Below are 15896 nucleotides of genomic sequence, written 5' to 3'. Positions count from 1 at the left end.
CCACCGAGCCTGCAACCCACGGTGATGCTGTCCAATCACAAAGCACTCTTTCAGTTGTCGTCCAACTTTCTCCCACAGCCTGTTTGTTCCCAAACATGTAAATATATAACCCTGTAAACAACAAGCTGTTGTTAGCCTGGATATATGATGACAGTGAGTGCTATGTAGTTCTCTTTGCACATTTGATGATCACTCAGGCTGTGTTTAAATGTCATACTAACAAACTACTCACACACTAAGTCTAAAATTAGTGTGTAGTGCATTCACATTAGATAGTATGGAAAGACTGAGTATGTGACAAAGACCCAGATGTATACTATATAACAACATTTTTTAAGTGTGCACGGTGGGCACACTAGTCATACTCAACTGTCCCATGATGCAAAGCGAGGGGAATGTAAATCATCCATGTGTAATTGTAAATGTAAACTTAATTTAAAGTATCCCTGAAGGGGAAACATATACGAGACACTCCTAAAACAAAAGGAAGCAGCAGCACATTAGAAGTGCTTTCCCATTCACACTAACCGTGATGCCCTCGGCCTCGTACTCGTCCTGTTCTGACTTGAGCGTGAGCTCGATGAAGAGCTGCTGGAGCTTCTCGTTGCAGTAGTTAATGCAGAACTGCTCAAAGCTGGAACACAAAAACAGAAAACATTTGATGATGGGCTGATGCTCTTTGGATCCATCACAGGGTTTATAAAACAAGTTGACATGAAACATCATTTAGAACCTGCAGGGTTGTTGCCAGTGTATTAATTGTTGTGGTCTGACACTGATTTTATAGCTTTTCATCAAATGTTTTGATGTCATTCATGCATATTCTTTACAATTTTAAAATACTGCCATTAAAAATAGATTTTCTTTAATGTATTTTTTAAAGGGCCCATGTTAAGCTAAATGGATTTTTCTGTGCTTCAAACATGATAAAGTGCTATTAGGGCGTCATACACATGCTCAAAGTGTTTTTTTCATTGATTCCCTCAATCGTTAGTTAGAGGGTGATTTGCTCCACTTTGATGACACGTTCCCACGTCGATGTTGAGGTCGATTCCTGGAGGCGTGGCTTCCTGAAGAAGCCGCGCCTCCAGGAAGCTCTCTGCCGCGATTGACATGTAAACAGACACGCCCACGAAAGTGAGCATTTCCGCATCCTTCGCACAGTGCTATGTATGTATTTTCTACAGTCTGTGTATGTACTGGTGAACGCCCCGCCCCCACACTCTGTCTCGTGTTTATAAAGCAGCATGAGCTCAGCTTCGGAGTGGGTGGGAGGAGGGCGGGCCGTCCTCTGGCTCAACGTCACCGTGCAGGGAGGAGGAAGTCAGTGTCCCGTCTATAGACACGCCGACTCATGAATATGAATAAGTAGGCCGCAAATCAGCCTGTTTGTGTAGAGTTGTTCCGAAAGCGACTTTTTAGAGGCTAAAACTCTGGAAAACAGGCGAGTTTGGGGAAAAAAACCTCAAATACTATGTTTTTAGAGTTCTTAGAACAAATGGAGATGGGTGAAAAATAGCATGACATGGGACTTTTAACACAAAGAAGTCAAGTGTTTTCTGCCCAGTTATGAGGGTGGCAAAGGGGTGGAACACTTACTTGTAACTTTCAATTGGGAACTAAAGATCAGGAATTTTGGGAATATTCAAAAATATAAACTTTTTATGGGAATAACTTTGAAAAAACTGATGCTGATATTTTACATGATGCTAAAATATATTTTACCAACTACATTAAACATCCCTGTTAAGGGCCAACCTTCAATTTGGAAAATGTCCCGTTAATTCTCATGGAAAGTTTTTTCCAAAATTCCCAAGCTTAAATTGCTGTGGAATTTGAGCAGAAATTTTCAGCTATTTTTCCCTCCTCAAATCCCGGGGGACTGATAATTCAATGAAAAGAAATGTTTAGTACTGAAAGCGCTGAAGTTCATGGATCTCATCTTTTCTTCCAAAATATGCTTCTTTTATTCTTTATAACTTCCTGGTTCTTGTTCCTGATAATTATTGTTGAGCTGTTTTAGTTTTTTCACCAAGGTAAATATATTGTGCAGACATGGCCTCTGTTATTACAGGATACTGTTTATTTTCTTTTTTCAAAAAGTCTCTGATGCTGTGCAGCAATCCTCTGTGATATACTGTATGTGACACAGTGCTTCTAAAGTTTTGGCTTATGGGTGAATTCTTTTAACATAAACATGTTTGTGTAGCTGCAGTGTTGAACTAACTGTACCTGTTGTTCTGAAAGACCTCAAAGCCGTAGATGTCCAGTAGGCCGATGACGGAGTAATTCTTATAGGAGTCGTCCTGTAAACACAGAGTTTAACATGAGCACCTCCATCGTCACACCAGGAACACTCATTTATATATCTGTAAATATTTGTAATTCCATTACAGTGGAAATGTCATTCAGTAGCTAGAATCTGATCTAAGGTTGAATCCAGAATCTTAAAGTCAGCATTTAGAATCGAACCACTCTGAACATTATTACTGCCATTTTTGAACATTTTTTTAATGTGTTTTTGTTGTCAATATGTAACTGTGCCATATATTTATCCTTGTTGTTCTCACTGTTTATTTATATATTTACTAATTGTCCCCCTTTCATTTTTTTCCCTCTGTATCTTGGACGACGAGCGTTGTCTCTTAATTTTGTTGTACTTTGTGTATATTGACAATAAAAGCATTCTATTTTATTCTATTGTATTTTTGATATAATTTTGTATATTTTTTCTCTCATTTTTGTATGTTTTTGGTGTCATTTAGTGTACCGGTATTTTGGTTATTGTGTGTTATTTTTGTATTTGTGGTATCATTTATTATTTTTTGTGTCATTTTGTGTGTTTTTGTTGTCATTTCATGTGTTTTGGAGGTCATTCTTTTGCATTCTTTTGTTAACGGTTAGTATATTGTTCCATTATTTTTGAAGTTATCCTATCTATTTTTCTGTCATTTTTAGTGTTTTTAGAGTGATTTTGTGCATTCACTTTGGGGGCCGCACAAAATTAGTCAGAGGGCATCATGTGGCCCCTGGGCTGCCAGATGTCACAGATTTTTTAATGATTGAAATATTTAATATAATTTATTACACACATTGATGTTATAATTAGTTTGGACAATTCATGGAGTCAGTGTAACTACATGTACATGAGGTTATGTCCACAAGATGTAGCTGTGCTTCAACAGGCAGAGCTCTCATTATGCACAATGCTAATAGAATAAACATGAAAATGTCACAGCTGCTGGACACAATACTTTTTATCAGATAAAATCATTGTGTAGGCCTCATAGATCAACACATCAAAAATGATTTGCTCACAAACTAAAATAAAAGGTTGAAAGTGCTGCTCAAAAGTTTGTTTCTTGACAATGTCAAAAATGTTTCTTCTATTGCATTGTGGGATGTGGAGTCCTGTAGACAGATGCATAGAAGGGTTTTCAGTTCATTCTTACTGAGAATTCTTGTGTTTGCCCCAAAAACTCTGCCAAAATTACTCCACAACACATTTCTGGTGTTTTCACTGAAATAATGGTGGCTGTTTATTTTAGAGCTTATACAAAAAGATCCAAATCAGGACAAAATGTAATGTCTGGTGGAGAAAGGTGATATCATGGGGTATACTGGGAACAAACCAGAACTAAAATGGTATGAAGTGAGTCACTGTCTTCTTTGACTGACAAAGAAACTCAATAATTAAGAGTAAGAATTAAGTAAAAACACTTTTATCATCCGTCTATGGGAATCCATATCCCACAATGCAGTGCGCAAAATGTTTCTGGCATGTCAACAAACTGAGTGTTTACAGTGGAGCTCCCAAAAAAATAGAGCAGCAATTTCAACCTTCTACATTTGCTCTTGAGCAAAATCTTTGATTTAATGATCTATGAGGTCTACTAGACTTTTATCCTCTCTCTGCCTCAATCTGTTCTCATTAATTAGGACTTCTACACGTGTGTTAACGTCTGCTTTTCTAATACAAACATAATGCAAATGTAACAGAGAGGAATAATGTTCTTTTTTTCCAAGATGCATTTGACATAAGTGAAGAACAGACATCCATAATCCATTTTACAAACACTAAGTCAGGCTGAGGTACCACTGGGGTGACTGTCCCCCACTGTGGCACCTGGAATTCTCAGTGGTCTCCCATCCACCAGACCTGCTTAGCTTCCGAGATCTAACGAGATCGGGCAATGACAGGCTGGTATGGCCACATAAATAATGTCAAGATTAAAGTCGAAATTTCGAAAAACTGAAAATACAATATTGACAACAGTCTCCATCAAAACTGGCCCTAATCTGTTTCCATAGCTCCTCAACAGCCACAGACGGACTGAATGCTCCACCTCTTCAAAATTTTACTGATTTGTCCTTCTGAACAGATTAAGTTTTTGGCAATATGACTTCAAAGTCCCTAAAGAGATAAAACGCTGCGTTTATGAGCTACAAGAGAAACAATCTTTGTTACTAAGTATAGTTTAACACATTGGTTCTCAATCTTTTTTACCTTATGTACCAACTTTCTCTAATTTCTGAATCCGAGTACCCCCTTATGCCCGACGACAACATTTTGCTCAGAATATGAAAAAAAAACAACTATAGAGCATAATGATGGAATGAATAACTGATAACACACATTTAAAAAAATCCCATTGTAAATAAGTTGAATGAACAGTATTTAGTTCCTCCTGAATACATTTATTTCTATAGTTTGTATAATTTCAGGTCATCTCCCACATGGTGTGGGAACAAGACTGACCATTGTATTTTCAGTTCATGTTCTAATCAAAATAATTTCCATCATAATTATGATTATCATTTTTAACTAAAAATAAACATTAAAAAAACCTATAATTTTAAAGTTTTCATTTGTTAATTTTCTGTTTTCACTCCCTCAAGTACCTCCTGTAGTGCCATCGTGTACCCAGTACCCCCATTTTAGAAACACTGGTTTAACGCATCAACACACAGAATTATGTAGACGGCCACAATCTGCTGTTTGTTGTAATGGTGAATTGGCACTTTTATCATATATATATGTATTTTGAATTCATTTTCTAAATGTCTAAATTCTTGATAAGCCCAAAATGATTTTCTCCATCAAAATTGGCCCTAATCCACTTCCATAAGAATATTATTACTGTCACACACTGTACGGAAAAAAAAAAAGAAAACCCTCAACCCCTCTGCCTGGGGAGCAGAGGGGTTGAGGGACCTGCTCGTAACAAAAAAGCCCTTTTAACATTTAATAAGATATCTGAAATTCAATTGCAGATATCTGAAATTGAATTGTTACATGTAAAAATGTAATTGCAGATATCTGCAATTCAATTTTGACATGTGGCAATTCTAATTCATGATATCTACAATTCAATTGTTACATGTAACAATTGAATTGCAGATATCTGCAATTGAATTACAACATGTCGAAATTGAATTCTTGATATCTGCAATTCAATTTTGACATGTGGCAATTCTAATTCATGATATCTACAATTCAATTGTTACATGTAACAATTGAATTGCAGATATCTGCAATGCAATTGTTACACGTAACAATTGTATTACAGATATCTGCAATTGAATTACAACATGTCGAAATTGGATTCTTGATATCTGCAATTACATTTTTACATGTAACAATTGAATGGCAGATATCTGCAATTCAATTTGAATGGAAGTCAATGGCACATTTTTACATGTAACAATTGAATTGCAGATATCTGCAATTCAGTTTCTACATGTCCAAATGACATTTTGACATGTTGAAATATATTTGTTACGTGTGAAAATGGCTTTACAGATATCTTGAATTAACATTTCAACATGTCAAATTTACATTTGAACATGTTCAAATGTAATTTTCACTAGTGAAAACTAAATTGCTACATGTCCGCCAGACTTATTAAATGTTAAAAGGGCTTGCCATACTGCTCGTGTTGGTTTCTTTTGCATCTGCAGCAGAAACCTGACACTGAATTGTCGTGAAAACAATGGGAGAGGCAGGGGGTATCAGTTAAAATGATCCAATATTTGTCATTTTATTTTTTCTCTCTTGATCTCCCATGGGCTGGTAGGCAAACTGTCCAAGGTGAAAGCCATCTTGGTCAATAAGTCCCACCCACTCCATGACGTGCAGGTCAGTCATAGAAGCACCTTCAGCACCAGGTGATCCCACCATGGTGCTCCACAGGATGCCTCAGGAAATCATTCCTGCCTGTGGCGATCAAACTGTATAATTCACTGTAACCACATAGCTTGATTGTTGTAAATATCTGTATATTTGTACATTTGTATTATTTTTGTAAATATCTATCATATTTGTATATAATTTGTATTATTATTATTATTAATCTTACTTTATTTTTTACTACTGTAATGTGTGTGTATCTGATCCTTATTTTTAACAGTCTTTTACTTAATTATGCACTTATTTATTATCTTTGTTAAACATTTTATTATTTCATTTGTGATTTTTTTTCTTAAGTGGTTGTAACAAAAGCAATTTCCCCCTGGGATTAATAAAGGAATTCTGATTCTGATTAAAAATAAGCTACAACAAAACACATGAAGAGTCGAGTATTGCTTGTTTTTAAAATGCATCGTAAAGTGTCCAAACATGTTCACATAACAATGTGTTCATAGCAAAATAATAAAGTCTGTGTTTAATGTTGAGAGTGTGGCTGAGTGAGAAACACCATCAATAAACCCTGCCTGGTGTCATGTGAGGAGCAGGATGGAACCGATCTCCATGGTAACCCCCATAAAACAGGACCTTAACTACAGTAATCCAGGATAACGGTGTGTGTGTGTGCGTGTGTGTACCGTGTATGCCAGTGAAGCGTTGATCTTGTTGACCAGCCAGGTGAAAGTGCGCCCGTACACTGCCTTAGAAAGAGCATCTCGAGCTGACGACGCCTGTTCAAGGTTCAGTGGGCTCACCAGCTGATGTACACACACACACGCACGCACGCACGCACGCACACACGCACACACGCACACACGCACACACACACACACACACACACAGAGGAAGCAAAAAGTCAAACAGAGCAACTCAGAGGTCAGCCAGGGGTAAGACAATCATTCCAGTTAGAGCAGAGAGAGATACACACGGCTGAGCAACATATAACACACACAGGAAAGTGTTGTGTACGAACGGCTATCGCACAATGAGTGTGTGTGTGTGTGTGTGTGTGTGTGTGTGTGTGTGTGTGTGTGATATCCAAACCTACCTCCTCTCCCTTAGCAATTATCTTCTTGTGTGTGAGTGCCTCTGTCAGCACCGACCCATTGACGGCTAACAACTGGAAAACAACAACATCGTTAGACCAGAAACAAACAAGTGGCACACTGATGTCACATCATGGGTCATTTATTTATACAGGTATGGTCCCATTGAGACAATTCGATTAATTTCAATCATAACTTTGAAGAGTTACAGAGCATCCTCTTAAGTGCAGCAAAAACTCATACAAAGTCAAGTTTATAGCAGAACAGCTACAAATAAGCCTTTTCACACTCTCGGAAATCTTGTTTTTGTCCAGATCTCACGTGTGAGGTCAAAGATCAAGAGGTGTAAATTTGAAAAACATTGGAAACACTAAACGCTGGACGTGTTGCTCAGAGAATAGAATCTTTGCACTGAATCAGAAGACACAGATGTCATGTCTGCAACTCACCACAAGCCGAATCAAACACAAGAGAACTCAGAGAATCAAACGATCCAGTAAGGAGCAAATGGAGGAATTGAAAAACCCATGATGGTGACGGATTACATGGCTTAAAAGCCTTTTCACACTCTCCAATCATTGGGAGAAGGAGTGTGGAAGCAAGTGTCTCTTGCTTTGATACTTCTTCTCCCATCAGTTTTCAAAATGGCTCAGATATGTTCATCATTCCCGGGTAGAGTCCGAATTGTGCCCGCTGGAGACCCAGGAAGTTGGTGTTTTCGTCAACCAAGGGTAACCTGTGTGGAAACGAGAGGACTACCCTTGCTTCGATAATGCTGCTCCCATCGGCTTTATATTCGAGTCCGAATATGTGTAAAATTAATAATATAAATACTATTAAAACACTAAATATCTCTGGACTAAACGCTGTTCGGTTGGAAATATCAACAGATCGACCGAGTTGTTGACATTTTTACACCTCTCGACCTATGGCCCCCCAGGTCACGCATGCACAGTTCCAGAGTGTGAAAATACTAAAAAGTCATCAAAATTGCAGAAAAAAAAATTAATGATTGTTAAAAAGTCACAAAACTAATCATTGACTCAATGTCAGAAAGGTTTGTGATAAATACATTATGTGCTGTTGAATCTTTTTTCCTGAATTTTAGCTGGTCTTTTACATCCTATAGCAACAAAAAAAAATAGTTATAGTTAAAAAAATCTAACATCAGTGACAGTAACAATCCTGTAAAAAGTCTGTCCATTTAATTGGCTCGGCTTGAACCAAAGGATTGGATATATTATCATGGACAGCTGGAGGTCAAACATATTCTTGATTGAAAATGTTTTCTTTTCTCGGTAATTTAGTTTTTGAAAAAAGACAGACATTTGTTTTATTAATTTGTTTGATTAAAAGCCATAGAGAGACTGCAGAAGTTAAATAAGTCCACTGTGGTGCTCGGCAATATTTGACCAAAACTTACATCTCAATATTTTTTCTCGACACGGCGATAGATGATATATAGACCTTGATATTTCTAATTCAAATAAAGTCTTACCAGAAAGACAATTCTAGGTTAAATTTAGTTAAGTTAAGTTTAGTGGAATGTCTAGGTTAGGACCAACTCAGAAACCCATCTTTCTGAGAAGTAACGAAAGCTGCGAGTCCAAAAATGAGTATTTTAATTCAAAAATAAGCTATGTATATATTTTTAAATCCATATAGGCGATATTGTCATTTTCTATATTCCCCAAATAGAAATCTCAATAAATTGCTCAGGCCTAGTCCACTGTATGCATTCATCCAAAGTCCAGTTGCTTTCACAGCCATGTTGTCATGCCATATCTTTGGAATTGAACCTACAACCAAGGGGCAGCAATGCAGTGACACTCAGGACTGGTTTTGCACTACTTAACTCTTCTTTAAGGAAACCATTTTAAACCTGTGCTGGTTGTGCTCTTACCCTGGCCAGGTACTTGATCTGTGTGTCAGACGTGATGCAGGCGATACCGTCTTCCCCACCGTACTGCACATTACCAAGATGAAGAACACTGGCAATGATGTTCAGCAGCTCCTACATGGACCATAGACGAAGAAGAAGACGAAGAAGAAGATGAAGAAGAAGACGAAGAAGAAGACGAAGAAGAAGACGAAGAAGAAGATGATTAACATTAGCCTAGCATTAGCCTAGCTTTAGCTATAACCCGACATTAGCATTAGTCTAGCAATAACATTAACCCTAGCATTAGCATTAACCTAGCATTAGCTTTAACCTAACATTAGCATTTACCTAGCATTAAGATTAACTAGCAATAACCTAGTATTACCAAGAACCTAGCATTAACATTAATCTAGCATTAACATTACCCTAGCCTTAGAATTAGCATTCCATTGGGCTAATATTAGCAATAGCCTAACATTAGCATTAACCTACCAATTACATTAGCTTAGCATTAGCATTAACCTAAAATTAACATTGGGCTAAAATTAGCATTAGCCTAACATTAGCAATACCCTGGCATTAGCAATAACCTAGCAATAGCAATAACCTAGCATCAGCATTAGCTTAGCATTAACGTTAACCTAATATTAGCATTGGGCTAACAGTAGCATTAGCCTAGCATTAACTAAAACGTTGCATTAGCTTTAGCCTAACAAAAGAATTAACCGAGCATTAACCTTGGCTAGCAATAGCTAATGTTAATTCACTAATTAAAGGATGTAAAGTCTGCAACAAATGTGAATAATAAGTTATTAGTGAATACCAGAGAACCACATTAGAGAGCATGAGAAATTAAAAGGAAATGTGTAATGAAAAATAAAATCTAAATGTCTAACTTAAAGACAAGCAGTAAATGTACAATGTGTTGAATTGTAAATAAACTGTAAGTATATTAAATTTAAAACAATAGCTTCATGTACCCTTTTGTGTTTTAATTTAGGCTCATTGTATTTAGTAAATGGTTGACAAGAAGGTATTTAATATTTCGTGTACAGCTGTATTAAAATATAAGGGATACTGGAGCTTGGTTAGGGTGGTGGGACGGCTCGTAGCGGGCGCCAGAAAATTTCCCATATTTTCAAATCCAAAACTTGACAACTATGCAGTAGACTAATTAATAAATAAAGCAAACAAGTGATTATTCCTAATAATGTGTTTTATTGTGTGCTTACAGATTATTATTCTTTTTTTAAATATTTCTCAACAGGACATGTAAAACTCAGACACAAAATTCACTGTAGGGCTACATTGTATATTACTTTACATGATTGTGTTTTTCAGTGTGCAGGAGGAGGGGGTACATGTACAGGTTAAATGTCCAGGACTGTGGAAAGTTTGAAAACCACTGATTTACAGAATGTAATGACGGTGACCATCATGAGTCCTTACCTCCACCTCGTCTTCGTTAAAGCCAATCACAGTCAGGGCTTTTCTCACCACCTTCCAATCGCTGCGGTCGTTAATAGAGCTCACTTTGGGACAGTTACCCTGTGATGGAAAAAAAATAACCAGAGACGCTTGTTTACAGCCAACAACACTGTGTGTTTACCTTTTCTTCCTTTGCGAGCTCGTAAACATGTTAAATGAAACCCATGGAGCAGATAGTGCCGTTTAAAAGCTACAAACAGCTACTTATGAGGGACGTAAACACCTATTTGACTGAAGGAGTGTGTGTGACGTGAGTGTGCATGTGTGTTCATTGAAGAGGAAAAATTATAAGCTAAAGACTTAAGATAGAGTTTTCCCATGAGGAAATGCTGCTGCTGCACTGGCCGACACATTCACACTCTTACGCAAATGAACACACACACACGAACACACACACGAACACGCACACGCACGCACACACACACGCACACGCACACACACACACACACAAAAGCTCATGAGAAGTTAGACTTTAGGTGTGACAGCTGCTTTGTTCTCATGTCCAGGGCTAAAGTGAGGCTATGAAGTGATGTCATCGATGATTACCGGTAGTAATGATCCTGCTTCATCCTCCAAACAAACAGGAGCTGAAATCAAACTGTCACGACTGAGAATGCAACCTCGACTTAAGTGTTCCCTGAACATTAACATAAACACTACTTACCAACCCTCACTGGAGGTGTCAGCATGTTTTTACCTGCATCATGATGCAAACGTGAGAGCAGAGGCACTACGGCATGAGCAGCAGCTGCTCTCAGCTATCTGCTCAGCTGTCTGCGTTACACTACTGTAATGATAACAAACTAGGGGTGCACCGATTTTCTGGCTGATCACCAATCACCAATTTTTAAAAAGCCTGACCAGCTGATTCCAATTTTTTTTTAATATAAAATACACCTTGAATGTTCCAATCTTATTTAATTGTAAAACATTGAACAATACCCATGAAACAATACAAACTGCACATGAGGTAGTTAGTTGAGAGCATTGCTGTCCAAAATACTAAATCAAATCAGTTCCTTTAGTCTTTCATTTTTCACATTTTAAAAACAAACAACAGGTTACACTGCATACCTGCTTTAATCTATTTGCCAAATATAAAATGCACAGCAGTATTTTGGTTTCACAAATAAAGAAAATCACAACGTTTGAGGTAAAAGATAAAATAATAATCTTCAGAACAAACTAACAAAACACCTTAAACCACCAATAAACTAGACTTAAACTTCCTTTATTGTCATTCAAACTTGACATTTACAGTACAGATAAGTGTCCTTAGTCATTTTTTATTCAAGTATCTATACTTCTACTTAGTACTGAAGAATAGTACTTTTGCCATATCTGGTGCTGTACATACTATACTGTATGTGGTGTTGTTCCACAGCGTTCCTACCTTGACCAGGTACTGGTACTGCTGAGGGTTCCTCTCCAGGCCCAAACGTCTCAGCAGGTCCTCCTCCCCTCCCTCCATCATCTGGTAAAAAATGTGGAAGTTTCTCTCCCCGTGGTTCTGATGGACGACCCGAGACTTCTCCAGCAGGTAGTTGATGATGTGCCCGCCCACTGGGGCCCCCTGTCGACGGGACAGATGCCAAGGAGGGAGGGGAGGAGGAGAGGAGGAGGAGGAGGAAAAGGTAACGCTGGGATACTGAGGCATGATGAAGGGTTGATGAAAACATGCAGGTGTCATAAGAATGGATTTTACCACAATGAGGATGACTTGGAAACGACGTCTATCATGGCTGATACAATGAGCTACAATAGGAACGTGCGTACATCACTAACTAGTTTGGAGTCCTGATGGAGATCTGATGATGCTCCAAAGAGGCAGTGTTTAGTCTGCACAGTTCTCACCTCCTCATCAACAACATACTTTAATAACCGTTTGCTCCACCATGCACCAGATACTCGTTTTAGAGCAGGAGTGTCAAACTCATTTTAGTTCAGGGGCCAAATACAGAGCAGTTTGATCTCCAGTGGGCCACAGATTTTAAGCGGGCAAACAAGTAATTTCAACATTATTGTGCCCTAGTTTGCACTTCTACGCATACAGAAAATACTAAATATGTAAAAACCAATAATATCACAGATATCAGTCCCCACAGGATCTTCACTTTAAATTTCCTTGATTTTGTGACCAATTTCTATTTAATAAAGGGAATTATTATGTAATAAGTTCAGGAAAATAAAAGGATAGGGGAAGAATTTAAATATTGTTCATTTACACAATGATTTAAGTTTTTTCTGTCATTTTTTGCTTTCTCCTGCGGGTTGAATCCAAATGATCCAAATAACTGAATTTGACCCCGTGGCCTTGAGTTTGAGACTAACGACACAGCCTGTATATGCAAATCTATAGCTTATCTGTATCTTCTCCCCTTTACAGTGCTGCAGCACTACTCTCTTCGGCACTTGTTTTTAATGTATTTAGCTGTATTTGCTTGTTTATGCTAATATGGAGAGCTGGTGATGGTCACGTACAAGCACAACTTGTTAATTCATTTGGTGATGCAACAGACTATGTGAGTTTTTACAAATGTTTACATCTTAGTCGTCAATGTTACTTCAAGAATCAACAATCTTCATTCTGAGAGAAAGCATTGCTACTTTTTGGATGAGCGGCGTTTTAAGGATGAATTTATGAGGTAACAGGCATGAATCCTCATAGGACAACTCTTGCCTAACACATAAATACTGAGCACTTCTCACCTTGAAGTCAAACTGAATATCCATGTACTTCCCAAAGCGGCTCGAGTTGTCGTTACGCAACGTCTTAGCGTTGCCAAAGGCCTGGAGGGAGGAAAGACATGGGAAAGGGAGGAAAGGATGAAAAACAGTGATGATTCAAGGGTTGAGATGTTTAGAAAGAGAAGACACAAGATAATAAAAAGACAAATGAAGAAACAGCCGCCAGGCAGATTGGAGAACACATGCATTTCAAATTCTTGTTGGATTTGTTCAATACAGTAGCAGTAACACTGTTAGGAATAACGTCAATCTGGAGATGATGATGTGGAGATGATGTCTTTTCAAGCCTTGCACACCATAAGGTTCAGTCTCATTAATGTTCAAACTGGAATGAAATAAATCATTAATACTGACTTCATTAATAAAGATAATTATTGAGATTTGGTTGATGTCTGATAGCTCATCATCAAGTCTTTGAGTGGATGTTCGGTATGTTCAAGAGATAATGAATTCTTGACACTTCATTCCAAAAACAATGGGGAATGATCAGCTTTAAATAGCAGCAGAAAACATGTGCTAAACATTCACTATCACTGAATCATCAAGTTTCTTTCAGTCAGACCAACTGGTTGCACCAATGTCTGCATGTCCTCCACAATGTTCCCAAATTGAGCACATGCCATTATCTCCTCACCTCCAGCACCGGGTTGGACTGGAGTAGGCGGTCTTTGACAGTCTGCACCTGCTCGCTGGCAGGACACGTGACAGCATAGTACTGCAGGATCTTCTTGGATGCCTCAGTTTTCCCAGCTCCACTCTCCCCTGAGATCAGGATGCATTGGTCCTTTCGTTCGGTCCTCATAGAGCGGTACGAGTTGTCGGCCACGGCATAGCTGCAGGAGGGAAGAGAGGTGGTGCATGTGAGGGGCATGCTGTGGGTTTTACTGAGAAAGTCTTAAAAATATAAAAACTGTCAAACATTAACATTGTCCATCTCTAGATAGAGGTGCTGTGACTGTTTTAGTGCTGCTTGTTTTGACATCACGGCCTTTAGTGGTGGAAAAAGAGCTTTAATCAAGCCAAAAAAAAAGAGGACCCGACCCAGCCCAAGCCCGACAGAACACAGTCCTAACCCGTCAGACCCGAATGCAGCCTATGTCTCTTTAAGACTGAACAGGTTTACACCCAACAATATTCCCGTTCATGCGCGCGCATGTAAAATGATCCGAGGTGAGTCAGCATCCATTTGTTCGTCTTACTCACCTGATTTACTGCGCATGGTCCGGACCTGGCCAGAGCTTGTCCCAAGCCCATGGTATAACGGTCAAATTTAAGTCCGAACCAACAGATTTTTTTTTTTTTTTTAATTGATTATCTGCCCTTGGATATTTGCCATAACATGTAATATCGGTCTTCCACAGATATGTGCTGCTGTTCTACCAATATAGAATATTGTTTGGGGTTCCCGACCTGACCTTTTAATACCGGTGAATTTCTGATGAGTCACTAGCAAACTGAGACATGAAATGTCTTGAAATTCCAAAATGTAATTGAATCTTTCACGGCGTAAGGTCTATCTTAGTTAAAATTTTGTCGACACCTGTTACGTACTTTTTATGTAATCCTGCTAGCAGACAAACAACCAAACAGATGAATAAACACTGGTAAAATTGCAACGTCCTAAGTGGAAGAAATTAGTCAGTCAACACCTGAGGATGAGACAGCTGTGCTAGTGTTGACCAACATAAACAGGTTTTTATACATCTGTGGTTTTACCAGACAAAGGCCTAGTAATAATGTGTGGCTCAGCAGCAGGTCAGCATCAGCTCATTGTGTCCAAGCAAAGCTTCAACTCTCAGCTGAGAGGTGAGGCTCTCATGTTTATGAACAACAGCTGCAGACGTGAATCAATAACTGTCATCAACAGCCTGTGCATGAAGATGACAGTTGACACAGGACAGAGAAGCACGGGCCGCGCCAGCCCCCGACTGTGAGACATCAACGTGAGAAAATGGATTCCACAAACATCTCTCAAACACAAAGCAACTCAGGCACGACGCAGCACACCGGCTGTACGGAACTCAGGCACAACAGACCAGCACGGCTGTTGTCCTTGGAAGAAGGTTGAAGGAACTCTTGGTTTGAAACATTGGCTGTGTTGTAAATGTCATACTAACGTACTATTCATACTAGGTTTGACATCAAAATGAGTGTGTAGTGCGTTCACATTTTATAGTGTGAAAAGATTGAGTATGTGAGAAATACCAGAATGTATACTATATCAGGGCATTTTTTGAGTGTGCACAGTGGGCTCACTGGTCATACTCAACCACCCCATGATGCTTTGCAAGCGGAATGTAAAATCATTCTGGGACCAATTTCAAGTTGAAAATCAAACATCCCCTTTTCAAAACAAAAGCATCTCTTCTTGTCATCCATTTGTTTTTAACGATTTTGTAAATAGGGCTCTTGTTTTGACGTCAGCAGGAAGTTTTGTCAGTAGCACAATAGCGGGTCTCAAAAATTGTCAACATGCAATGTGTTTTCTGTGAGTTTTATGGATCAAATGAGCACATGTTGCTATTCTACTTGGTCAATTTCTCAT

The 15896-nt window shown here is 38.5% G+C and overlaps 1 protein-coding gene across 4 annotated transcripts in view; it reads right to left on the bottom strand.

Moving 5' to 3' along the window:
- The window catches only part of LOC114474018 (unconventional myosin-Ic-like), a 97084-nt gene that overhangs the window by 22148 nt on the left and 59040 nt on the right, over positions 1 to 15896 (bottom strand). For all 4 annotated transcript variants that reach the window (XM_028463860.1, XM_028463862.1, XM_028463861.1 and 1 more), the window contains 9 exons: positions 13986 to 14184; positions 13313 to 13393; positions 11997 to 12176; positions 10565 to 10663; positions 9137 to 9247; positions 7236 to 7307; positions 6826 to 6945; positions 2233 to 2306; positions 529 to 634 (listed from right to left, as the gene is read on the bottom strand). In XM_028463860.1, the coding sequence (XP_028319661.1) occupies positions 529 to 634; positions 2233 to 2306; positions 6826 to 6945; positions 7236 to 7307; positions 9137 to 9247; positions 10565 to 10663; positions 11997 to 12176; positions 13313 to 13393; positions 13986 to 14184 (1042 nt within the window). The remainder of the gene's footprint in view (positions 1 to 528; positions 635 to 2232; positions 2307 to 6825; positions 6946 to 7235; positions 7308 to 9136; positions 9248 to 10564; positions 10664 to 11996; positions 12177 to 13312; positions 13394 to 13985; positions 14185 to 15896) is intronic.

Source organism: Gouania willdenowi, chromosome 13 (genome assembly GCF_900634775.1).
Source record: "Gouania willdenowi chromosome 13, fGouWil2.1, whole genome shotgun sequence".
NCBI lineage: Eukaryota > Metazoa > Chordata > Actinopteri > Blenniiformes > Gobiesocidae > Gouania > Gouania willdenowi.
Note: the sequence above shows the minus strand (reverse complement) of the source record. Positions and strands in the feature narration are given on the sequence as shown.